Here is a 27,629-nt window from a genome sequence, read left to right on the forward strand (position 1 = left end):
TTCTATAACTAGAAATATAATGGCCTTGAAGACTGGACCTTACTTTCTAGTGCTTTTTTTCCCTTCTTAAGTGTTCTCAGTGATTTGGATTTTATTTTTTTATTTTTATTAAAAATTTTTCGAAGTTTATTTATTTATTTTGGGAGAGCGCAAGCAGGGTAGGGGCAGAGAGAGAGGGGAGAGAGAAAATCCCAAGCAGACTGCACAGTCAGCATGAAGCCCAATGCGGGGCTTGAACTCATGAACCGTGAGATCACATGACCTGAGCTGAAATCAAGAGGCGGACGCTCGACCGACTGAGCCACCCAGGCGCCCCCCAGTGATTTGAGTTTCAATTCATACACTTTCCAGACACTTTTCTGTCCCTTGGCATATGAAGATGGAGGACAAGTGGGATAAAGGTTAATGCGATGGCCTTCTATCAGGGCAGCATGGAGCTCCTCTTTTAGTCTGGATGCACACCTGTTAAATATGCACTTGTTGGAACCCACACCACACAACTACACTGGCTACTCTTCCATGCATCCCCAATTTAAAAAAATCCCTTATTTCTTATTCCCTTTTACAGTCTCAACCCGCCCACAGGAGTATGCCAATTCTTGATCTGAACTCTTTTTCAGAATTTTTTTTTTTTTTTTTTTTGAAATGCGGTTCCCAAGTGTCAGGGTGCAGGTCTACTTGTTTCTCTCCCATTCTTACACAAACTCTAGTACAAAGTCATTACCTTCTGCAACATTCAAAGTCACAAATCCCATCCTTCAAACTGCTAAGGAATAGATCCAAATAATAGTTCCCCTTATTTGCTTCCTCTGTCTTCTGCAAGAGATTGTTTGCCTGCCAAAATTTTATCAAATGCTTGTTGCCTTTAGTAGAATGTACGTTGGAACTATATCGAGTGGTGTAAATCCCCATCACAATGACACTTTGCCTTAGGGCTGGTTTAGAAGTGTGGATTAGGAAAACACTGTCCATGCCCTCCCCTCTGGAGCATTACTCTGTTCTGGAGGCTGCTCTTGAATTTGGCCCCTCACATGCATTTCCAGTTCTCCAGCACTTCCAGCCCACCCAGGAGTACCTTCTTTCTTTTCAGTGCTGCTAATACCTAATATGTTTTTCCTTTTTTTATGAAGTAATTCCGTTCTAGGTCTTATCATACCCAATTCCCCAGGTGAAGACTTGAGGCTGCTAGAATAAGCTACAGATAAGACCCATCAGGAGGGTGTGTCCTACTGACCACTCTGCTGAAGGTGACCCTTCATTTCTCTGCTCCTCACTTTTTTTGTGATACTATTCTCTCCTGGAAATTTTCCTCTGCCTCCCTCCCTCTCCCTCTCTCTCCTCCCAAGCCAACTCCTCAGATGTGATACTCTGGAGCGGTCTGTCCCTGACTGTTTTCTCATTAACCTCTACACCCCAGGAAATCTAGCAGGTCCCATGCTGAATTAGTCCACCTGCTTTACGTGGAGATCCAAACCATCCCCTGCCACTGCCTATGATCAGGCCGTCACTTCTTCCCACTGCCCCTTAAATGCCTCCATCACCTCCATTCTCACTGTGTGTGTACATGTGCGTGTGTGTCTCACACTCTGCCATGTGGAAGCTTTTGTGGTTCTCAAATGTGATGTGCTCTTTTAGAGCTTGGTCCATGAGCAAACATTGTCCTCTCACTTGCAATATCTTATTCATATTTCTACTCCCAGGGGCTAGGACAGTGCCTACCACATGGCAGGGACACAGTAAACGATGACAAATGCACACTGGTTTTGCATGGCAAAACATACTACATAGTACTGTCTGACTCCTTTTCCTATGCTCTTAAGTGTCTTAAGACAAATGGAGGAAATTAAAGATCTTCCCAGGAAAAAGAACCAAAGATTCCACCAGAGAAGTCAGAAATGGGACTGTTACAGCTTTAGGGAGAGAGGCCACTTTTTTGAAGGTGTATATAATTTGAGAATAAAACTTAATAATGATATTAGGAAGTCATGAGTCTAAGAGAGAAGCTATGCTATTGTATTTATTACCAACTATATCTGTTACTTGAAAATAAAACTAAATTTCACTGGTGAAAGAATGAGGTGTAAAATTACTTTTCCTTAGGCAGCCCAGTCCTCTCCATCAAATGCTGATACTTCCAGAGAGGAGAGATGGCGAATGCCATTGTGGCTATTGTTCTATTGAAGTGGACATTTATTTCAAAAAGCCACCATCTGTTTGATTCAGGGTGAGTTCCTCCTAATGGGCACACTGTATGTTGTGTGGCCACCTTTTCCTTGAAACAAGTTAGTTGAGGAGGAGAACGAAAGCCCTGGCTCCAATAATTTGGGAACTTCCATCAGTCGAGCATCGTTTAATTTTGGAATCTTTAGTTGGCTTCGGAACTGTAAACATAAAATGTGGCAAGCTTCCCATTTACAACATTCTAGGCACGGGAATAGGCCCCCTGATTGCCCATGAGGGACAGAAAAAGCAGATGGCAGGTGACTTGGCCCTCGTCACTCAGAAGAGCAGTGGCCATAGGATGAGGGCTCCACTTGAAAGATTTGATTTAGCCTGCTGAGGAAGATAGTGGAAAACTCAGGAAGGACAAAGGGGCTGGCCTGAACGGTTACTGAGGGTGCTTTCCAAACACATCCCTATCGTGTTCACTGTTTTTTTCTTGATCATGTACGACAATGGTATTTTTCAGTCTTCTGTGAGCCTTCACCACACAGTTCCAACTGTTTGATCATTTAGCCAAGGGTACCCCAAACAAGAACTCCTTTGATATTGATTCTAAGCTGGATTTATTGCTTAAAAAGGTCCCAGAGAGGCAAATCCATTCCAACAATGTGCCCAGTCCTCTGTTTAGTAAGAACTGGTGTGCTTTCTTGAACGTTACTGAACAAAACTGATACATTACTGCTCACATTTCTACTTCTAGTTAAATATTATATAAAACTGAATCAAAACTGACACTATTTAGGGTGCTTAAGTATCAACCATTATGTGGGGAGAGGATAGGAGATAAGAATAACCATTGCAGGGGCGCCTGGGTGGCGCAGTCGGTTAAGCGTCCGACTTCAGCCAGGTCACGATCTCGCGGTCCGTGAGTTTGAGCCCCGCGTCGGGCTCTGGGCTGATGGCTCGGAGCCTGGAGCCTGTTTCTGATTCTGTGTCTCCCTCTCTCTCTGCCCCTCCCCTGTTCATGCTCTGTCTCTCCCTGTCTCAGAAATAAATAAACATTAAAAATATATTTTTTGGGGGGGCGCCTGGGTGGCGCCGTCGGTTAAGCGTCCGACTTCAGCCAGGTCACGATCTCGCGGTCCGTGAGTTCGAGCCCCGCGTCAGGCTCTGGGCTGATGGCTCAGAGCCTGGAGCCTGTTTCCGATTCTGTGTCTCCCTCTCTCTCTGCCCCTCCCCTGTTCATGCTCTGTCTCTCTCTGTCCCAAAAATAAATAAACGTTGAAAAAAAAAATTTAAGAATAACCATTGCAAACTAATTCCATTGGCTTTTTTCTTCATTTGTCTCAGGTTCAGTGCTTGGCTATCTATGGTCAATATAAAAACAAAACAAAACAAAACAAGTGCTTCCTCTCTAAAGGACTGAAAGAAGGTCTGAATTAAACAACATGTCCCTTGTTCATAAAGTAGTCATTCTGGTACCCGAATGACGTTTGGATGAAATGAGCAGTTTGGTGATGTTCTACTTCACAACTGTAACCTTAATATTAGAAACAAAATGGGGACACAGGAATGCCCACATAAAATGGCTGGTATTTACAAAGAAATTTCCCGTTCTTTGTCAGCACCCACAACTATATGTAATATCTCAGGGAAACAGATAATAGCAATGTTTTCTCAGAAATCTGTTCTCATAAATGAATTGTGCCTTCTAGGCCCATACATGCAAGCTGCTTCATTCCTTATTGGGTCTTGGTTCATATGCCAATGAAATGTTGCCAAAGGATATACTGCCTGGCTTTAGGAAGGGAATGAAACATAATAAATACCTAGGAACAGAATTCCCCAACTCATACTGGGGGAGGGAGGTGGTCTGGAATGGGTACCAAGGAGGGCTTCACGGACATGTGACCTGAGCATCTGCACAGTGCTTACAATGGGCCCTGCTTCGTTGAATGCTCTGTTGTTGCTCTCCTGAAGTTCTCAATAATTTTATCTTTGATATCGTGTTCTGCACTTGAAGTCTGGTGAGACAATGGAGCATGCTCATGGGCAGAGGAAATACATACAACATATGGTTGTTGGAACCATATGGAACCATAGAACATGCTGGTTCCTTGCACAGCCTTAGCAGTGTCCCAGGAGCAAGACTGTGGTGGAGCCACAATGCCTGGTCAGAGGGACTCAGAGAGGGCACACAGGAAGTGTGTCACCACCAAGACTGAGTAAGTGGGGAGGCTGACTATCTTGAGAGGCCATACTTTCCACCTGAATTGGAACTTGCTTTGAGCACAGAAAATAAGCAGTGTTGTCCTAAGGAACAAGAATAACCAAGAACCCCTACAGATCCTTAGTTGTATTACTGTGTTAGCCAACAATTTACTCCCAAAATGATGACAGAGATGGAAGGGGAAAAACAGAGGGACTCCCAGTTCTTTTTTCTGTCAGTCCTTCCTTACTCACCAGTAAACTGAAGGAAGATGGTTGGTTACATATTGCATATGAAGAATGAAGTAAAAATAGGTAAGTTAGGTTTGTGCTGCGTTTTCACTGTTCTGTTAAGAGCAAAATATATCCATGTATGAATTACAAAATATGAACTGTGTAATTGTGATTCCATATATGAGCTAAATAATTTTATATTTGCATATTAAACCGGGATTATACAATATAAATACCGATAAATATTAATGCTAATAATTTAAAATTTTAATATTTCTTGACTTCAATTGGCATTAAATAGCAAATAAAAAAACACCATGACAAGTTGAGAGAAAAACTGTGAAGGAATGGAAAAAGCTTTATATTGTAGCATCTTTTAAGGCACTTCTCCCTCCCTGCTTTTTGAATGAGGGCCTCTAGATTTTCATTCTCTACTGGGAGCCCTGGGTTATACAGCCAGCACTGGTTTCAGATATGTCCAAAGTATTACTGATCTTCTCAGCCCTAGGGGGGACTTGCAGGGGTTGGGGTGGTTGCCCCTAGTACCGGGCAGACTTGATGCTGTACTAAGATTAGAACTTTCAAGGTGGGCCACGAGGTGATAGAGTTAGGGAAGCTCGGCCTCCTCAGGTATCCCCCAGAAACCACCTCTGCTGGAAGCTTGCCCTTGTGTCTGTCACGGGTACTCTGATGGGCTCAATCATGCATTAGATCCTAAAAAACCTGAGTTTACCACTTGAGAACAACTCTGACATCTGCGCTTGCTAGAGTGCCCTCTTCCTGGAATGCTATCCTCCTCCCTGGGGACTGCTTCCCTGTCATCCCTCCAACCTCAGCCTACATGCTTTCTCTGCAGAGAGCCCTTACCCTGGCCCTGTTTCACTCCCACTCTCTATTTAGTTGCTTTATACAACGGTATTAGTTTGTGCGTCTTCTCTGTGAAGTGCATGACAAGAACCCCATCTGCCTTGCTCCTTGTGTATCCCAAGCTCCTGGCACTGGGCTCGGCAGTTCGTGAGTCCACACGGTTAGCTAAATGAGAATACAAAGGGACACTCGCAATTAGGATGTATTAGGTTATTCAGTGTTTTTCAAAATTCAAATCTAAGACTTATCTCAACGAAGCAGTAAATTCCAGAACTCAGCTGCTACACAAATCAGTTCAAACTTTTGCCAAAGCATGTGAGGACCAGGATGTTTTAGCAAAATGTTAAGGGAACAGTTAATTATTAATAGCCTCAGCTGACATCTATAGGTATTTAAAAAGTTTAAAAATTAGTAACCAGTAATATTTTAAAGAATAAAAGTACAAAAAAACCCTCTTTTTTCTTTTTTCTTCTATTTTTCTCAACTATTCTTATTATTATAATTTTGGTTTCTGGCCTGAGTATTAGAACTTTTATAGGCAGAAATTACATAATAGAGTACTTAAGTGATTGCAAAGTTTTCCCTATATCTTTATAAAAATTATATATAGTATTTTATTTCTTAAGTACTTTATTTGAACTGCACAAATTAAATCTTCTCAAACTATAAGATAAAAGAAAAATACTTAAATTTTTAAAATAATGAGCAACATAATAGGTTTTGTTACTTTTCCTGTCTTAACTTCTACCAACTTGTCCTCTGAGATGTCAACCTGGCTATTTTATGAGTTATTGAAGAATATAGTATTTAATAACCCACATTAACATCAGTAGCCCTGGCTGGCATCCACATTTATCTAATGTGATTCCTTGAAAAGTTTTTCAAGTGACACTGAATCCTATCTTTTGAAGTTTTAACAGTATTGTTTTCCTTAAACCTGATTATTCTGATGCTATATTGATTCTTCTTTGAGAAAGCGGTGTTGAACAAAATAACGAAGCATGTATTTTGTAATGAGAAGTTTGATAAGTGGACTTACATGGAGTGGAAATGGACTTACAAAATGGACTTACATGGAGTGGAATTTTCTTCTTTGCAAATGATTTTTACTTGCTTTGGTCCAAAATACTTGACTGATGAGTGTCCGGCTCATCCTAGTTGACATGCAAGCTGACAAACCAATTGCTGAATAGGTCTTTCTCATCTCTGCCAAGAACCTCTTTCAAGCGTTTGCGAAATAAAACCCCCCATGCTGAAGGCTGAATCGACACCAGCTATAAGATTAAGTCTAGAGTGCTGTGGATATCATTTCGAAGAATGCCATCTCCCAAACACGCACCACCAGCCTGGACAAAGCGCGAGGGAGCATGCAGAATGGAATAATGCTGCCCTGGCCCCCGGGGAGGGACCAGATGGGACCTAATAGCTCTTTTCTACTACTAATTTCTATGATAATTCCAAGTTGCCACATGGCATATGTATTTTTTTTTAAATCTAAAGACAGAATATCAATCAACACAGTGACCAAGATTTTAATGAAAGGTATTTTTCATGAACTGTACCTATTCACACATGATATTTCTCACCTACCCTCGACCCCCCTTCAGCAACACATCACTAATGGCTGGAATGGGACAAGTATAGAGAGAGTTCAAACACAGTATGTTCATATTCATTGTCAATACCAATTAGAAACAAAGAGATTCTAAGTTTTACTAGGAGGTCAGATGCCTTTTGCATCAATTTTAGGAAGTCACCTTAGTTTCCTTTTGTTATAATCAGACATTATGCCTAGGCATAAATACTATAGCATGCCAACTGATGTCTGAGAAAAAAATTACAATAGTGAAATTTCTCCTGGTTTTAGAGTGATCAAGGGTTGGTGAAGATTTGGGAAAAATTACAAAAGGATTTTTAGCCATTCTCAATGATAAGTCCCCATGCAACTTCACTTTGCCTTTCCCTGTACCCTCAACCAGACGCAATTTCCCCCTCCTCTGACCTTCTAGAAGGCCATTTGTACTTCTCCACTGGTACTTGCCACATTCTTTGATTGATTAGAGTCATTTCATTTGCTGTTGGTTTCGGGTAGGTACTCTGGGTGACCCCGTTACATTTTCCTTGGCATCCTACCTTCTCCACACAATAGACTGTAACCCACAGGGATGGGCAGAGGGGATCCTGACCTCAGGCAAAAACACCAAGAACAGAGGAGCCACTCTTGACAGTCACAGCTTCTTGGCACAAACCTATGTGACTAAATTATGAAAATAAACTCTTCTGGAGGTTGGTGAAGCACAGTGTTATTATATTTAAGATAAATTGACAGATGGTCTGAAGATCATACAATGTCATTTTCAACACACATTAAAAAACTTTCTCTCTTCCCTTTTCAACCCAGGAACTACTTACCTCTCATGAAAAACTGCCAGAAATCAGGATTCCGGGAAGGTTAATAGGTTACATACTCCAAGCAAAAAGATACAAGCTCTGGTAGAGTGGGATGAGGCACTTCACAGCCCTGCTGGCATTGATGCACGTGGCACATATAAGGCTTGGCAATAGCTTTCCACTCACTATGGCTCCATCAAACAGAGGCCCAAAAAATGGAACCTGTTAATTCAAAACAAAAAAACACTTACTTTTCAAAAAACCAGTAAAAGCCAAACCAAAGACCTGAGAACAGCTGGTGGATGTCTTGGACCTGTCATGACCACACAGACTGTCAACCACAAAGAGATGCTGATTTTAGCAGGATACACGTTGAGGGCTTCGGATCAAGCAACACAGGTCTGGTCCACAATACTCCTCCACTATGAACTCTTCAGCAAAACTTCTCATGACAAATTATGACTAAGTTTTTTCCCCCTTGTGTTGCCATTCAGAGAAATAGCATTACTCTTTCTAAATGTCTACATCACGTGGATTATGCACAGTACACCGCTGCACCTCATCGCACACCTCTAGCCTTGCATCCTTCTGAAACCAGTGTGGAACTGGCAGTGTTTCTGCATGGATCCTGATGCCTATTGACTCTTAAAGGAGATAGTGACTATCGCTGGTAACAGCTACAAAGTCCTACTTATAGTCCTCATTCTTAAACCTTCTTTCCTCTGCTTCTAAGATAATTGTGTTATCCTCATTTCTTTCTACTTCCTTATTAGAGGCTTGGCTTTCTTTCACTGGACCCACTTTTACAATGTGAGCAACCCACAAGGTTCTGGTGCCTGTGTTTTCTGGATTTCTTTCTTCTCTTCCTCTCTCTCTCTCTCTCTCTCTCTTTTTTTTTCCATTAGAAATTCATCAACTCCATTTACCAATATGGAGATTGTCAGCTCCATGAGGTCAAAGACTGGGTCTGCTTTGTAACTCATGTGTTTATTCACTCTCGCTTGTTAATCATTTATTAAAAATATTTATTATGTGACAGACACTGTTCTATTCCCTGGGAACACAGCAGTGAATAATAAAATTCTTCATTTCGTTGAGCTTAGAATTTATTGGAGGTTTGAGAGGATAAAGAGTACATAAAACAGAAAATATAAATATAAAATATATACATAAAATATGTATCAGGTAGTAAAAGAGCTAAAGTGAAAAATAAAGCAGGGAGAGCAATAGGATTCTTTTTGAGGGGGGAAGTCCTCCAATTTAAAATCATATGACTAGGGATGGCTTCAAGGAGAAGATGACATTTCAGTAAAAGCTTGATGGGAGAGCACTCCAGGCTGAGGAACAAGCAAATACATGGCCCTGTGGTGAGAGTGGAATTACTATGGTTAAGAAAAAGCAAGCAAGCCACAGAGGATGTAGCTCAGTGAGCAAGAAAAAGAACAGAAGGAGATAAAGCTGGATAGGTAATAAGAGGGGTCTTACAGGAAATTTTAGAGATTCTGGATTTCTGCTGTGCACAAGATTAAAGTCTTCTGGAGGGTTTAGGGAAGTGGGAGATCTGATCTTATCTTCATTTTATTTATGTATTTAAAATGTTTATTAATCTATTTTGAGAGAGAGAAAGAGAGACAGAGAGAGGGAGAGAGAGAGAGAGAGAGAGAGAGAGAGAAAATCCCAAACAGGCCATGTGCTGTCAATACAGAGTCCGATGTGGGGCTCAATCTCCATGAATGGTGAGATAATGACCTGAGCTGAAATCAAAAGTTGGATGCCCAACCGAGCCACCCAGGCACCCCTAACCTACATTTTAATGGTATGTTTTGGCTTTTGTGTTGGGAAAATTGCAAGTAGTAGGCATTATGGAGACCAGCTAGGGAACTAGTGAAGAATCTAGGCGAGAGATGATGATGGCTTAGAACAAAATGGTGGCAGAAGTGGGGAAAAGTGGTTGGTTTCCAGAAATAGTTTGAAGGGAAATAGGATTTGCTGAGGATTACTAATGAAGTGGGAGAGAAAAAGAGGCATCAAAAATGATGCCATGGTTTATGCCTGGCAATAGGAAAGTTGGAGCCGCCTTTTCCTGAAATGGAGAGGACCAAAAGGGAGGGTCACTGTTTCAACTTTAAACATGCTAAGTTTGAGATGACTATTAGATATCCAGAGGTGATATATGGAGATGGCAGCAGATATATCAGTCTGGAAGTCAAGGGAGAAGGCCAGATTGGAGATTTTTAAGAGTTATTTATTTATAGATGGTATTTACAGTCATGAGATTGGATGATCAGATGAGTAAGAAAAAAGGTTCAAGGACTAGTCCTGTGGCCCTCCAATGTTTAGAGGTTGAAGACATGAGGAAGAATTATCAAAGAAGATTGAGAAGCAGTTGCTGGAGATGGTGGAGAGAAACCTCCAATGAGTAGCACTGTGCCTGGCACATGGTTGGGATGCAAATACTGGCTGAATGGGTGAAACTGTTATTTTAAATAATTTAAATTATTTAACAAATACAGGTCTCCAGAATAGGTCTTTTAACTTGTGTCGAAGACTATTTACTTGTGGAATACCTTTTCTGTGGTTGGCACTGGGAGAGGGGCTGGGGAAAATGGAAGACTCTTTGCTCAAAGGAGAGGACATGTGAAGCTGGCATAAGAAAACTGTGAACTAACATCCCTCAACAAAGATGTAAAAATAATTTACAAATTCTCAGCAAATTAAATACAGCAATATATATAAAAGACACTGTATCTTGACCAAGTAGTATTTTCCATAAAAAGCCAAGATTGGTTAAACAATGATAAATCCATTAATACAATTTACTACATTAATAAAATAAGGAAGAAAAACTGTATGACCTTCTTGATACATACAGAAAAAACATACATAGAATCAACTCTCATTCATGATTAAAAAAAATTCCCAAAAAACTGGGAATAGAAGAGAACTTTCTCAATTTGATGAAATCTTAAAGGAAAAAAAAAACCTGTAACATAAATGATGGTGAAATATTAAATGTTTCCCACCTAAGATCTGAAAAGGCAAGGATGTCTGTCACATATTCTATTCAACATTTTTGAAAGTCCTAGTTATTACAATAAAGAAAATAAGAGAAAGAAAGGAAGAAAAAAGGAACCTAAAGATTAGAAAGAAGTAAAGTTATTTATTTAGATAACATGATTATGAACATGAGAAATCCAAAGGAATTTAACTAGAACAACTGGATTTTGAAAGGTCACAGTATATAATATACCCTCCAAATCAATTATACTTCTGAATGTTAGCCACCAACAATTGGAAAATGACTTGAAAAAAGTGTTTATTTATTTTTGAGAGAGAGAGAGAGAGAACCCAAGTGGGGGAGGTGCAGAAAGAGAGGAAGACACATAATCTGAAGCAGGCTCCAGGCTCTGAGCTGTTAGCACAGTCTGTCGCAGGGCTCAAACTCACAAACTGTGAGATCATGACCTGAGCTGAAGTCGGATGCTTAACTGACTAAGCCACCCAGGTGCCCCAGAAAAAGACTTTTAAAAATAATAACAGCATCAAAACCATAAGATAACTAAGAATAAATTTGATAAAAGATATATATATTATCAAACATTGATAAATTAAAGACAAAGACAACCTAAAAGATGGAAAGATGTACAATGTTCATGGATTGGAAGTTTCCACACTGTTAAGATGTCAAGTCTGCTGAAAGAGAGCAATAGATACAGCACAAAGCAAATAAAAATCTTGGCAAGCTATTTTTATAGACATAGATAAGCTGATTCTAAATTCATATTAAAATGGAAAAACTTAAGTTAGCCAAGACAATAAGATTTATATTACCTAATTTCAGGGCATACTATAAAATTATCCTAATTAATATATAATAACATTGGCACTAGGAAAGACAAATATATCAGCAGAACATAATGCAGGGCCCAAGAATTGATCCAACTGATTTGCAATAAAGGCAGCACATCAATTTTATATGGAAAGGGAAGTCTGTTTCAAAAAAGGTCCTGAAACAAGCAGATAGTCATATCTAACCTTGACTTCTACCTCATATCACACACAAACATTTAGATGGATTATATATCAAAACAGTAAAGCTGAGACTACAAAGTTTCTAGAAGAAAATATATGAGAAAATCTTCACAATCTTGGGTCAGGCAAGGGTTTCTTAGGGTATAAAAGGTGCCAATCATAAAAGAAAAAAAATAAATTGGACTTAATAAAAATGTAAAACATTCTGCTCATAATGAAAGTGAAAAGGCAAGTCACATATATTCACCAAACCGGACATACCCTCAGTGTTCATCAACAGGAGAATGAATGAAAAATTTGTGGTATATTCAACTAATAGAAAATTCCACAGTAATGAAATGAACAAACCACAACTACATGTAACATCATGGGAATGACCCAAATATTATGCTGAGTGAAAGAAACAAAGAAGAAACAAAGACACAAAGAAGTTCACATATTGTAATTCCATCTATAGTTCAAAAACAGGTATAACCAATCAATGGTGACAGAAGTCAAAATAGAAAAGTGGCTACCTTTTTGAGAGATTAGTGATTGGGATGGAGTGTAGGGAGATTTCTGATGGCTGGCAATATCCTATGTTTACATCTGGGAAGCATTAAATAATGTGCTTTGAAAACATCAAGTTGTACACTTATAATTTGTACCCTTTTCTTTATTAACGCTATATTAAAAATATTTTGTAAAAAACAAGCAAGTATATAGAAAGTTTGAACAACACAATAACAAACTCATCCTCATGGATACATACAAAATATTTCACCCAACAATTGTAGAAGACACATCCATTTCAAGCATGCACAGAACAGTTTTAAAAAACTGACCATATTCTAGGCCAGCGATCCACAAATACAGACTATGGTGCCTATTTCCAAGCCTGGTGCCTTTTCTGTAAGGCCTACAAGCTAAAAATGGTTTTTCCTTTTTTCAACGGTTGAAAAAGATATTTTGTGACATGTAATAATTATATGAAATTCAAAATCAGCCAAGAATAAAATTGTACTGGAACAGAACCACAGTCCTTCACTTACATATTGCCTATACTTGTTTTCACACTGCAATGGCAGAGTTGAATAGCTGTCACAGATACTCTGTGGGCCACAAAGCCTAAAAGATTTACCACCTGATCCTTTATAGGAAAACTTTGCTGAGTCCTGTTCTAGGTCGTAAAGCAAGTCTCAATTTCAAGGGGCTGAAATCATACAATCTATATTCTGTGCCCAAAGACACATTAAGTTAAAAAAAATTGCAACACAAGAATACCCAGCACAAACATCTATGTTTAGAAATTAAGAAACATACTTTTTTAAAAAAAAATTTTTTTTACATTTATTCATTTTTGAGAGACACAGAGCACAAGTGGGGGAGGGGCAGAGAGAGAGGGAGACACAGAATCTGAAGCAGGTTCTAGGCTCTGAGCTGTCAGCACAGAGACTGACGTGAGGCTTGAACCCATGAACTGCGAGATCGTGACCTGAGCTGAAGTCGGACGCTTAACCGACTGAGCTACCCAGGCGCCCTGAAATGTATTTCTAAATAACTCAGGGGTCAACAAAAATACTAACTTAAAAGTATGTCAAGTTAAATAATCATGAAAATAGTAGATATTAGATGTTGAAGCAGTAACGACAGGGAATAAGTGGGATTAAATGCTCATATGAGCGAGGAATAAAAACTGAAACTTAATGAGATAGGCACCCACCTCAAGAAATATTTAAATCCAAAAGAATAATTCAAAAGAAACTGGAAGGGAAGAAATAATAAAGACAGAAGTAGGCTTAAATGAAATAGAAATAAACACACAACAGAGAGAATAACCAGGATCAAAAGCTGGCTCTTTGGAAAAAGGCTAATACAATTAATAATCAGAACCATAACCTGGCATTTCATCCATCACGCATGTATGTTCACAACAAACTAAAGTTTCTGACTCACAACTGCCGTCTCCCAGAGTGATGACCAGAGCCTGAGATTAGTAAGATTTCCTCACCAGTTGCAAGTTAGGAGATGCCTGTGGAGTCCCGATCACATCTGGGAGAGGCAGCACAAACCTAGAAAGTGTAGCCCATGTGGTTTTCTCCTTAACAGGCCTGCGTCCAGGCCCAGAACCACCCAGGTTCTCTCAGCCAGATATCATGAAAGTGGAGAAAGCTTTTTCTGTGGAGAAGTGATGTCACTGAAGTTCATCCTGAAATACTGCTTAGCGTGCCAGCACGAGGAGGTATCCAGCTGCTGCAGCCAGGGCAAAGGAGAATCTTTGGGACACAGAAAATGAGCTGGAATCTCCAGTTGATTTGTGGGAATTAATATCTCACAGACTCAGTCCAGACATCTTGATGTTCCAAAACAAGGTAGTGAACAACCGAGCTCTCTTCAAGTTCCTCGTGGATAACTCTAGCTTCCAGAACTGCAACACTGCCACGTGCAGATCTACTGAGATCCAGGCCACACTGGGAGCTATATGTGCAGAGTATGGGTGGCTTGACTTGCCCAGTTTGGTCAGTTGTACAACCCGTTTTGAAAACTGGGGGCTTGTGTTGATAACAAAAATATGGCCATGATTTTTGCACCCAGCTTTTTGGCACTGCTTTTATTAGGCAAGAGGAGGGTGACAATGCACAGGGTCAGCTTCGAGTTTCTGCTGGACTCCACACATATGCCTGTAAAGTGTACACAGGATGTGTACACAGAACCACAAAAATGTGAACAGCCTTTCATTAATGAGCATCCACATACAGGTGTGAAAATGAACACCTTTCTGGGCTCAAAGACATCGAGACAACCAGGAGTCAAATTCTGGACTTGGTTTGGCTGCCAAGAAACCAAGTCTCCTTGGTAACTTACTACACTTACATATATGGACATATTCAGAGCCCAGGAGAGGCATGGTATGTCCTACTCCCCTCACAGAGTGGCTGACACATTCAAATGCTATATTAATCCCTGAAGTGGCTTGCAAATAGTACTATCTTAATGACAGACAAGGTAGGAAAACCGTATAATATTGAGATAAGGGTAAAAACTTTAAGAAAAGTGTAAGCTATGTTTCTGAGGAAGAGACTGTTTATTTCCATATATTTTAATCTTTATATTATACAAATACATTTTCTAAATAATAGAAGATAGTTTTGGGGGAAAATGGATTATAGGACTCCAAACTCTTGCCTGAAAAATTTGAAGAATACATAGAATCTTTCTGGGTCAAAAGGGAAGAGATTTCAGATTTCCTGTTTACTAGTTATGTATTTGCCTGCTTTGATCAAAGTCCCAGTAAGGCTGTAGTGGAATACAGAGGTAAATAAGTCAGAACTCTTAAGCATAAACAGTTCATAGGGGAGATAAAATTATACATTCAAGAAGGCCAATAAAGGAAAAGGAAAAAAAAAAAAGCTTTAGGATGGGTACAGATACAATGTTCTGGAACAGCAGAAAGTCCTCTTCTAGCTGAGAGACGCCACAGAAGCCATAGTGTGGGAGGTTGTCATGACTGTGGGTATTGGCAGAGATGTGTGAAAGGAGAGGGACACTCAGACAAATGGTAGAAAGCAGAGCCAAAAGGGTGAGGGGGCACTGGCTCCCTTTGCTAAGGTGGTGTCCCCACAATGTATTCTGGGAGGTGCTAATCTTGCCGAGCATTAGTTGGTGTTAGATGCATTATAGGGAAGTAAAGACAAAGACTGTGGCTGGATGAGGCAAACGACTGCACACAGAGGTGGAGGGACTTTCTGTATCCCAGTGGGAAGTCAGAGGCAGGGCCGCTAAAGGGAGAAAGGCAGGAGAGGAGGCTGGAAAGTGCACTTGAGGACTGGGAAGACCTACAACAGGTATCTAGGGGAATGTGTGGAGCATCAGTACCACTCAGAGAGAAATGAAAAGACTCAAGAATAGCCATGGGGCTAAGCTGACCAGTGCTGGCTTTCCATGGCGTGGCCAAGGATATTCCTCTGGAGAAGCTCGACTCCAGTTACTCCAAAGGCAAAAGTGCCTGTCAATAAGGGATTCTCCTGTCAAGAATTGATCTGTACAAGACCCATGGAACCAGAGAGCACATGAGAGTGCTTAGAATTGAACACATTTTACTTTTTATAAAATTTTAATAAAGTTTTCAGTTTATGGACTCAGTCTTTCTGGTGAATAACATAACTGCTATTGTTTTTGCCAGTGGGAAAGTTATTGTACTTCAATGCAATTTTTTAACCAATCTATCTGTCACTGATGCTGACATCTGAAGCATAACTTTATGGGTCCAAATATACTCTTTCAGTCCATAAGTTCATACTACAGGATTGTGAACTTCCCAGAGGGAGAAACTGTAGCAGGTCCTGGAATCCTTGATGGCAGAGGTAGAAGAGCCCTTAAAGATCATCTGTTGTTCCCTTAGAACAGATGAGGAAAGGGGAAGGCATGACAGTGTCCTCTGCGAACGTGTAACTCTATAAGGGCAATGCTCTCTGAGGAGGGACCAGCTGGAAAATGGCTCATTGGACTTGGACAGGTTTCTTGAAAGAAAAGCAAAAACAGACTTACATTCTATTTTGCAGAGCCTGGGGTAGACACAGAAAAAGAACTTCCAAATAGGGAGAAAGTCCCCTTAGGGAACAATCATGGCATATCTATGAATGTCTTTTATAGTAGGTTGATTCATTAACTGGGCCTAAAACTTCTCCTTTGATGCCTTTGGAATCTATGATTTTTAGTAACTGGAGATTAAATATACATAATTAACTGATCTATTTTGGAATTAATTAAGAGGTTATATCAAGACAGAATAACAAATGAATCATAGAACAAGAGGTTAAAGAGCCCAGGAATATTTGATTTTTAATGATAAGCCCAATGGCTGGGGCTACTGTTATTAAACTCCCTCTTCTGGGCCAGGTTATGAGCTCAGTGCTCAATGTGTGTGTGTGTGTGTGTGTGTGTGTGTGTGTACGTATGTATAAAGTATATAATTCCTGCAACAATTCCATGAGGCTAACACTTTGTCCCTGTTTTACAGAAAAAAAAATGTGGTTAGACTGCCTGCCTTTCTAAGCTCATCAAGGTCAGCATCCTCACCATGGGGCCATGGAAGCTCTCAGCTCCCCCAGCCTTCCTCTCCCCATCCCAGGGCCAGTAGATAGCTTTCCTCACTCATGAAGCTCATGTCCTGTGTAAGGACTTTGTTCTTTCTGTCCTCTTTGGTTGATGCTCCTGCTCCATTCAGGGTCATCTCTTGGGGAACTTAAACATCACCCCCTAAAGGAACTTTCTCTGCCCACTTGTAATGCCCCTCTTCATCCCTGATAATTTTCTTGCTCTGAAGACAGGGTTTGTCTGGCATTAACACAGTTAGTCCTGATCTGGGTTAGTGTGGGATAGCTTTCTCCATCCCTTTACTTTTAATCTGTGTCTTTATAATTTAATGTGGGTTTCTTGTAGACAACATAGAGTTGGATCTTGTTGTTTTTGTTTTAATCCACTCTGACAGTCTTTTTTCTTTTAATTGGTACATTTAGACTCTTGATATGTAAAGTGATGACTGATATAGTTAAATGAATATCTACCGTATTTGTTACTGTATTTCACTTGCTCCTCTTGTTGTTTTCTACTCTTTTTCTGCTTTCTCTGATTTTATTGAGCATTTTATATAATTCCAGTTTTTCTCTTAGCATATCTATGATACCCTTTTTTTAAAAAAACTTTTTTCAGTGATTGTTCTTGAGTTTGACATATACACTTACAACTAATCCAGGTCCTCTTTCATAGCACTATCCTGCTTCACGGGCAGTACAAGTACTTTACAACAGAGCATTGCCAATTCTTCCCTTCCATCCTCATAACTGTCGCTGTCATTCATTACTTATCCAATCACTGAATACATAGTTGCTATTTTTATTTGGAACAGTTATCTGTTAGATCAATTAAGAATAAGAAACATGAAAGATTTCATTTAGCTTCATTTATTTCTTCCCTAACGCTCTTCCTTTTTAAAGTAGATCTCTGTTTCTGATCTGCATAATTTTCCTTCTTGATGAGTTTAACTTTTTTTTGTAAGGCAGGTCTATTGGCCACAAGTTTCCTAAGTTTTGTCTGAGAAAGTCTTTATTTTTTCTTTCACTTTTGAAGGACACAAAATCCTAGGCTAGCAGGTTTCTTTCTCACAACAATTTAAATATTTTAATCCACTTGCTTCTTGCTTATATGATTTCTGAAGAGAGGTCCACTGTAATATTTGGGCTTGCTCCTCTACAGTTATGTTTTAACTCTGGTTTCTTTCAAGATTTTCCCTTTGTTTTTGATTTTTGGTAGTACCTTAGTCTGGGCTGCTATAACAACGTATCATACACCGGGTGGTTTATAAACAACAGAAATTAGTTTCTCACAATTCTGGAGGCTGGGAAGTCCAAGATTAAGATGTCAGGAGACTTGGTGTCTGGTGAGAGCCTGCTTCCTGCTTCACAGATGGCTGTCTCTGTGTCCTCACCTGGAGGAAGTGGTAAGGGAATGCTCTGGAGTATCTTTTAAGACTGATCTCATTCCTGAGGGCTTCACCCTGATGACCTAATCACCTCCCAAAGGCCCCATCTCCAAATACCATCACACTTGGGGGTTGAGTTTCAAAAAATGAATTCTAGAGGGGTACAAATATTCAATTTATAACATATAGTACAAATATGATATACCTAGGTATAGATATTTTAGTATTTACCCTACTTGGTATTTATTCCCTATGTTTTCTGCATCTGTGGTTTGGTATCTGTCATTAATTTGAAAAATTCTCATGTATATTAAAATATATTATATAAAGTATATTTACTTATAAATTCATATATTTCTTCTCTACCATTCTCTTCCTCTTGGTATTCCCATTAGGTGTATATTACACCTTTTATAATTGGCCCACAGGTCTTCAATGTTTTGCTCAGCTTTTTTTTTTATCCTTTTTCCTTTTGTAGTTCAGTTTCAAGGTTTCTACTGACTTCTGTTTAAGCTCACAGTTCCTTTCCTCAGCTGTCCAGTTGATGGATGAGCATTCTTCATTTCTGTGTTTTTTTCTTCTAGCATTTCAACTCTTTCTTAGAGTTTCTATCTCTCTGCTACATTGGTCATCTCTTCTTGCATGCTGTCCACTTTTTCTATTATAAGCCCTGACACAGTAATCATAGTTATTTTAAATTCCTGGTCTGATAATTTCAAAATCTCTGCCAAATCTGAGTCTGATTCTGATGCTTGCAAGCTCTGTCTCTTGAAGCTGGGTTTGTTTGTTTGTTTTTGACTTTTAGTATGCCTTGTAATTTTTTTTTTTTGTGGGAAGCTAAATAGAATATACCATGTAAGAGGAACTGAAGTAAATCAGCCTTTAGTGTGACACTTTATGTTTGTCTGTCTCGGAGTTAGGCTGTCTTTATTGTCTGCTGAAGCTGCAGATGATGGTGTCAAAGGCTAAAATCTCCTTGTATGCCCGTGTTTTTGTCTCCCCTGTCCCTCTTAAACAAGGTCTTAGATGTGTGGTTCTTTCAGTTGTTAGTGTACAAATGTCCTTTTGATGTAGTGATAAGGTGTGGGGAAGAAGTGTCCCACAGACCCATGATCAGGTCTCAGTCTCTCAGTGAGCCTGTGTCTCTGGGCTGGGACCTTCACAAGTGCTTCCCACTCCCTGCCAAACACACATACTTCCTCCTTATGTGAGACAGCAAAGCTAGAGGGAGCTTGAGTTGGTTCTGGTAAAACCCCAGTAGGTAAGGCTCTGGTAAAACACTTCCTCTTGAGGACAGATCTCATTCAGAAGAACAGAATGCTCTAGGTGTATTTCAAAATGGCTTCTTTCCCTCCCTCTACTGAAGCATGATGGGTTTTTCCTCATCATGTGAGAAAAGTGGTAGGTTTTGTGAGAAAGTGGTAGGACTCCTAGAGGGAAAACACACAAAAGTGTGGGGGTCTCCCAAAGACCAGGCCCCTCTTGACTCTAACTCTCAAATTTGTGTGCATGGAGCCTCCAGCAATCGGTAAACTAGAGCTGACATTTTCCTATCTTGTCATTGATTCCCCAGGGGTTTCTGTTCCTGGCCTTCTGCTATGGCAAGTTGTGACTCTCTGTCACTACAATTTTGGGAGCAGTGATTTTCCTTGTGACTTCAATTCTCTGATGCATCAAAGAAGAGTTGTTGATTTTCAGTTTGTTCAGCTTTTCTCATGTTGTTAGAATGGGAGTGATGACTTCTAAGTTCCCTACATGCTGGATTGGAAACTAGAATTCACCCTACATGAATTAAAGCAGCCGCCTTCTGGTCCATCCTATCACTCTGTTTTATCTTCTTTATAACACCAAAGCTCCTATCTGAAAGTCTCTAATTGAACCGTTTACTTACTTACTTGTTGGCTGTCTCCCTTACTAAAACTGGGATTCCGGGAGTATGAGATTGCCAGCCCTTGACACAGTATCTGGCATGAAGCAGCCTTAATAGATATGCTGCCTGAATGACTGACAGAAGGCGTCCAGATCCTGAGGCTCTGACCACTGGCCATTAACCAAGTCTGTTGTCCCCCTGTACATTTCTAGAACAAGGTCACATTGTGACTGGCTATCATTTGCTTCATGGAGATGCCTGAAAGGCCAGGATGAAAGGACTATGGTGTGATCTTAGGTCTTGAGCAGGCTTCTGCTGCTACACCTCTTCTTCCATTTAGTGGGTCTGAGAAAAGGCTCCACAGTTAAAACACAGAGATGTAAAAACTGCAAAGATTGGCTAAACCTATTTTGAGATCAGCACCTAGAAAACAGAGGAAGAGTCACACCTGAGGAGACTCAGACAGGAACAAAGAAGGATGAAACTATTAGTTTTACTAATTATAACAAATGAGTGTCTCTCCTCAGTACTTGCAGGGTTAGGGGAAGTGGGCATCTTTATTCCAAAGAGGAAAATCAAGGAGCTATTTGCAGTCTAAAATTATTCAGCGTTGCCCAGTCCAGGTGACAATTATAACAAATAAAAAAATAAGAAAGAATAACCCTTCCTATTTTTAGTAACACCACACTTAAAAGAATTTTAAATATATTCCTTAGATAATAAGTGCAATTCTTTTTTTTTAATTTTTTTTTAATGTTTATTTATTTTTGAGACAGAGAGAGACAGAGTTTGAGCAGGGGAGGGGCAGAGAGAGCGGGAGACACAGAATCTGAAACAGGCTCCAGGCTCTGAGCTGTCAGCACAGAGCCCGACGCGGGGCTCGAACTCACGAACTGTGAGATCATGACCTGAGCCGAAGTTGGACGCTTAACCGACTGAGCCACCCAGGCGCCCCAGTAAGTGCAATTCTTCCTATGATTTATGCTAAAAGCAGTCCATAATCAGTGACACGCAGTTGTAATGGAAGTACGTATGAAGAAACCCAGACAACAAAACCCCCTACGACAACAAACAACAAGCTAATGAATTTCAAGGACAGCACAGAAAATAAGCCTTTCAGGATATGTTCTTGGATTCCAGGGGCAGTGGCCTTGTTTCCTTCTCACAGAGGAGTTCTGTGTGCTTGTGACACCCTGACCAAAGGATGGGGAGAACACGTCTGGTCTCTTGTCCAGAAGGCCCTTCCTACAGAGGCAGCTCAGAGGTCTTGGTTTCTGACACAAAACGGGCTCTACCATTTGCCACTCGGTGTATGTTCATGTAAGCTGGCTCTGGCTGCCGAGGGAGGGAGGATAAGGATAAGGCAAAGGAGAGAGAGAGACGTATATATCAAAGGACAACTGAAAAAAAAAAAAAGGGAAAACAATGCCAACTTTTGAGAGAAATCAATGCAGAAAGAATTCTCAATAGCCAAATTGTTGTAAAGGATAAAACAGGAGCTCAGAGTTAATAATAGGCTATAGATTTTTTTCCATCTGTATTGAGGCTTATCTTATAAATAAATGTTCTTTATTATTCTTTGGCAACTGCTTGTGGGTGACTCAGATAGTCTTTCAAAAACTGGACAAAAGAAATAATATAAATCCCTTGTATCCAGGGAATTCCTCTAATTAGGAGTGGCAATGAAGTAGAGAAGAAATTTGTTTTTGATATAACATCTGCAAATGACAGCTGCCTTTCCCCAAGTTCCCAATGTCATTCCTTTACTAAGAAAGCCCCAATAACAATTAACAATAAATTACCAAAACAGAATCTATTGCAGTAACCCATTTAATAGCGTATCTTAGGGGTGCCTGGCTGGCTCAGTCAGTAGAACATGTGATGTTTGATCTTGGGGTTGTAAGTTCAAGCCCCATGTAGGGTGTAGAGATTACGTAAAAAAATAAAATCTTAAAAAAAATACTGTATTTCAGTAAATTCTGGTTATTCAGTGTTTTCAGTTATCTTTTTATTTATTTATTTATTTTGAGGGAGACAGAGACAGCATAAGTGGGGGAGAGTCAGAGAGAAACGGGAAAAGAGAGAATCCTAAGCAGGCTCCACAGTGCCAACACTGGGCCGAATGCGGGGCTCGAACCCATGAAGCTGCAAGATTATGACCTGAGCTGAAACCAAGAGTCAGATGCTTAACTGACTGGGCTACCCAGGTGCCCCTCAGTTTTCTTTCAAAATAAATGCTTCTTCACATATTAGGAAGTTAACAAGTTATTTTCCCTGAGAGTTTCCCAGAGTGTTTTAAAGGATATGACTTAATCTCAAAAAGGTTATTTGGTTGGGGTTGAGACAAATATTTAAGAAAATTACACATATGAAATAAAAAGAAATTTCCATAACCATGTTGCAGCGAAACATAGTCCATACATAATGAAGCCACGCTAGTAAAAGATTTCCTTTCAAACACAGGTGCAAATACTGGCCATTCTTGACCTTGCATCTGCAAATGCCCTTATGATTTCTGGTGGATCAACCTTAACCAGCATTTCTAGGCACTGGCTCCAGGTGAAGGTCCTGGGCTAGCTGCCTTCCTAAAGAGGGATGTGCACACGCATGCACATGTGCATACAGTCACACACTCCCAGTAGCTGCTGAGCCTGCAAGGAAGCCAAATACCACCTTGATAGCAACGTGGTGAATTGGGGCAGCTTGGGGAAAGGACAGGCATCTGGGAACAGGATGATCCAACAGGGCCCATCATCTTAAAGGGGCACTTAAAATCCCTAAAAAGGACTACAGAGAGACCCCTGTCCCCAGTGAGTGTTACAGCTGAGGAAATAAAAGTCAAAAGAAATTAAGAGACCTGCCCAAGACACCCCACCCACTTGTGGCAGCACAGGAACTGGAACTCTGGCCCCCTACCCGGTCTCCCAGCATTCTTTCCTGCCTATACTGCTCAGAAGTGACTGAATCATCCATTTTTCTCCCACGTCCAAATCTACCAGGGCCAAGAAAGTAGAGGTTGGAGGACATTAACACGTCTTTTCATTTACAAAACCGACATTCTGGCTGAGGTGATGAAGAGGACCCTTGGCTTCACCAAAGCTGCCTCTTGTCTTAACTGCTCCCGGTCAAGGCTGCTTCAGCACATCCGCCCTCTGGCCAGTCGCTAGCCAGTCACTAATGTGCCTGGAGGTAAACATGACAGAAACACTGAAACCTACCTTCACAAATTCATAAAGGCAAAAATGTTTTGAGCATCAAAATTATTTTCAGTTACTGAAAAAGAAAAGCAACACGGGTCCTCACTGCAATATGGAAGCTTTATGAACCCCTTTTTTACAGAACACTTTTAGGCACTCATGTTCTGCTCTATATGCAAATCTTCCCTGACTTAGTAATAAAAGTAGAAGTAAAAAAAAAAGCCCAGTCTGATAGCAGCACATTTCTTTTCTGTGACCAAAGACTACTGTGTCAATGTTTATAGAGGTGAACTTACTTTGAAAGTAATTTAGCAATGAAATCATGTGGCTAAACACACTGATATTTATTTATTTATTTATTTATTTATTTATTTATTTATTTATTTATTTAAGTTCAATAAAAAGCTCAAGAAGTGAGTGGCCTCTCAGATGCAAGGGTTTTCTGTGCTCACACAAGCACACCCACATTTCTTCAACATACCATTTCGCAAGTGCTGTGTATTATTAAGAGGAGGCGGATTCTGCCAGGCACATAATTTGTATATTTAAGGGAGGTGTATGGAATGAAAAAGCGAAATATGTTAAATTTCAAAGGACTTGGAAGCAATGCTGCCTGTGAGCTTGTATTACAAATAGCCCTACATTATTACATACGCTATTAATGAGGCTGAGTGAATGAAAGTACAATTTGAATATGCATGACTCTACCCAATGAGCAGGACTTTTGTGTACTGATGAGGTTTTTTTTCCCCCCTCCTAAAAAAGGATTAAAATTATTCTTAGAGAAGTATGGCTGCCCAGAGACCAGTAAAATAAATGGACTTAGACCAGAGTCATACTATATTCAGCTGAAATATACAGGTGCTAAAAGAAATGCCTTTGACTCTACCTACAATTTTTGAAACTTGTGCATAATCCTGTCCTCCTCCAAAATCATATTCCTCAATTTCAAGTGGCTGCATCAATACAATTTTTAAACAAAAATAACAATTTTGGTGGAGACCCGTAAAAGTAGGCAAGGTTAAATAAACCTTTTGAGTACAAAGCCTTTACTTCCACAGTGAGGAGCACTAGTTAAAAGACTGGGGAATGGGTAAATTATTGCACCAAATGGCTGAGAATTAATCTCTGCTGACTAGCTGTAATCTAACGAGGCGTCTGTGTCCCAGGGAGCCCGCAGCATGTCCCTGGCGGTATGTGCAGTGTGTCGAGTCTGCGTGGCACCCTTTGTCCTCGCTCACAGGCGGCCTTTCCCCTCATTGTCCATAATATCCTCATGCATCTGGGACGCGTGGAATGCATTCATACTAACAGACTTACCATTGTTTTCTCTCAGAAGCTTTGTTGAGCAAAGACTGCATCACGGTTACTGATAATTATATTGCTTAATTAATCAAGACAAAAAAAATTTGCAAATCATTGCCTGGTTGCCAAGCAGGGAGATAAAAAATGACAACAATACAAGCTGAAGCAATATAACAAAAGTAACAGCTATCTGATCAGAAATTCTTATATAATGAAGCTATTAATGCTAAATCGGTTAATGTTAACATTGCTCCAGGTGTCTCTACTTAGATGCAAACAAAAAGGCTAACATTATGGATATAAAAGGCCAAATGTTGCCATGGATTCTGTAACCTGATAGAGAGGACAGCCTTTTCATTTGATTAGGGAATGCAATTTAAATACCAGGGACTGAAGCCAAACAAACAGACTTTCCCTCCACAAGCCTCTTGCATTCACCCTGGGGTCAGTGGTTGGTGAACAAAAGGTCAGCCACACTTGCCCTGGAAATGTCTGGATTAATTTTATTACATTGTAATGGTTTGTACTTTAAATGTGGGGATAACGCTAAATTTCCAGTTGGCCATTATTCTCTTCTTCCCTTTAGGCTTTTTGAATTGAAATATTAAGACAGCGATTTGCTCAATTCATCTTGTCAAAATTTATGACCAAATTTATAAAACTTACATTCTCTAAAGAAATTTTAAAAAGGTATGTTAGTACTTGTTTTCATGTGTTAAAAATTTAATACCTTTTTAAAAATCACTTTCAAAGAAAGTTTAAAGTGTCACTCTTCACACTATAAAATGAATTGAAATACCTTTTATATTTCTTTATTTACTACAAAAATAAAGGAGATGTTTTTAGGATGCTAAATGATGTTTTACAGGGCCATGTTGAAAATGAACTAATGAAGCCAGTTAATCCATACTAAATATTAAAGAACCACATTTTCCCGATTTGGAAGCTATAGGACACTGAATCTAATATTAATGTTTTCTGCTGAAAACGTTAGTGTTCTTCCTGGACAGACACAAATGTTATTAGCACTTAGAGCCATTTTCTTACACGAGAGTGAAAACTTCACACACACAAAAACGTGAATCAAATATAACACCAAAGCGTCGGTTAAGTGTCTGACTCTTGATTTCAGCTCAGGATATGATCTCATGGTTTGTGGGATCAAGCCCCACGTCAGGCTCCATGCTGAAAGCATGGAGCCTGCTTGGGATTCTCTCTGTATCCCATTCTCTGCCCCTCCTATGCACGCATGTGTGCAGTCTCCCTCTCTGAAATAAACAATAGAAAAAAAAAAAGAAAGATAACACCAATATTTACTATGAAGAACTTGAGGCATCTTCACTCCCTGAATAGAAAAGAGGATTTTCTTTACGTCAGGCGCCTCACCGGCCAGAGTGAGACTTTCCTGAATTCAGAAGGTGACCCACACTGTGTCTAGACTGAGAAATGATAAGCATGTTACACTTGGGATTCATTATTTACTCTCTTTTCATGGTAGTGACTGTAATAGAAAAATAACAGCAGTAATAGTAATAATATCCAACAGCTTTTACTCTGAGCCAGCTCTGGTTTGAAGCACCTTTCATTTCTTAGCTCTTTAATGCTTACAGCTTTAACACCAAAGATTATATTAAAATCCCAGTAAATGACAGTTACCGCTTATTTTAAAGCTCAAAAACAGAGGGTTTAGAATGGTAACTTTTAACCTCTTTAGTAGAACAATTTGGAACAAAAATGAAGATCACACTTAATACCAAGCTAGAGCATGAAGTTGTTTTCTTGAAGAGTGACTTAACTATGCCTAACATTTAATTAAAAACTTAAAAATGAACACTTCTATTAATAATTCCAACACAAAAACAAGTCACTATATAAAGCATGGCTAAAATACCAGTAAAGGCATGGCAAGGATCGAAGCCCCAGCCAATTTACTACAGGGCACATAACCATTGGATTGTTCCAGCCATTCCCATGATCGATACCAATTGACATGGTTGCATTGATCCGGTGGCAAGGTGCTTCAATTGTTAAAAGTCATCACATGGGCTGTGCTGCAGAAGCCTAACCTCTTCACAGACATGCCTGCAATCCTTCAGGATTGACCCCTATTAGCAGCAGTCAGAGGCTCGGTGAGCAGTGCCTGTTTGTCATGCCAGGTCGAATTCTGTACCCGTGGCCAGCCACAAAATGCTTGATGTGACATGGGGTTCTTTCAACTCTTTTTATTATTATTATTATTATTATTATTATTAATCAATGTGTGCCAGATATAAAATTAAAATTTTTTTAATTAAAAAAAATTAAATTTAAAACATTTAAAATATCATGAATGTGTTTATGTTCTAATTTTTAAAGAGTCTAGTAATAAAATACAGAATTCTGTGCTCATGAGGAAAGATACTCTGAAAATCTCAATTCATACTGAATTTCTTTATAGCATGTGTAATTCAGATACATGTGAGACATTCACCAGTTGGACAAAAGTCCCCTTTAACATATTTATATCATTGTTTCTCAAAAACAGTGAATTGTATGGCAAATGCTGTATGAGTCAGAGCGATAATGCGGTGAAAACGTACCTCGGGTTTCTTCGTGATCGCGATAAAGAACATGTGATTCTTCACTGGGTAAATAATGATTGAAACGTCTCCAAAGGCAGTCGGGATAATGCCCCTGCGGTAGTCCCTGGAGTGTTCAGACCAGACGATGTGGACCTCGTCATTCCCCAAGTGACGAAGCTGCAATGGCCAATTGGCTCTTTATTAATCAGAGTGATAACAGCAGTTTATGAGGGGTCGTGGCTTACAAATTGAATTATAATACTCAGAGGCAAAAGTATTTCACTACCAAACAAAGGTATAACACCGCTGTCTTCTATGAGGATTAAAAAAAACACAAGTAC

General features: G+C 39.8%; 1 protein-coding gene across 6 annotated transcripts in view; it reads right to left on the bottom strand.

The window, feature by feature from the left end:
• RALGAPA2 (Ral GTPase activating protein catalytic subunit alpha 2) overlaps nt 1-27,629 on the bottom strand; it is a 324,755-nt gene that overhangs the window by 78,410 nt on the left and 218,716 nt on the right. For all 6 annotated transcript variants that reach the window (XM_019826890.3, XM_045053931.1, XM_019826892.3 and 3 more), the window contains 2 exons: nt 27,307-27,465; nt 7,958-8,085 (listed from right to left, as the gene is read on the bottom strand). In XM_019826890.3, the coding sequence (XP_019682449.3) occupies nt 7,958-8,085; nt 27,307-27,465 (287 nt within the window). The remainder of the gene's footprint in view (nt 1-7,957; nt 8,086-27,306; nt 27,466-27,629) is intronic.

This window comes from Felis catus, chromosome A3 (genome assembly GCF_018350175.1).
Source record: "Felis catus isolate Fca126 chromosome A3, F.catus_Fca126_mat1.0, whole genome shotgun sequence".
NCBI lineage: Eukaryota > Metazoa > Chordata > Mammalia > Carnivora > Felidae > Felis > Felis catus.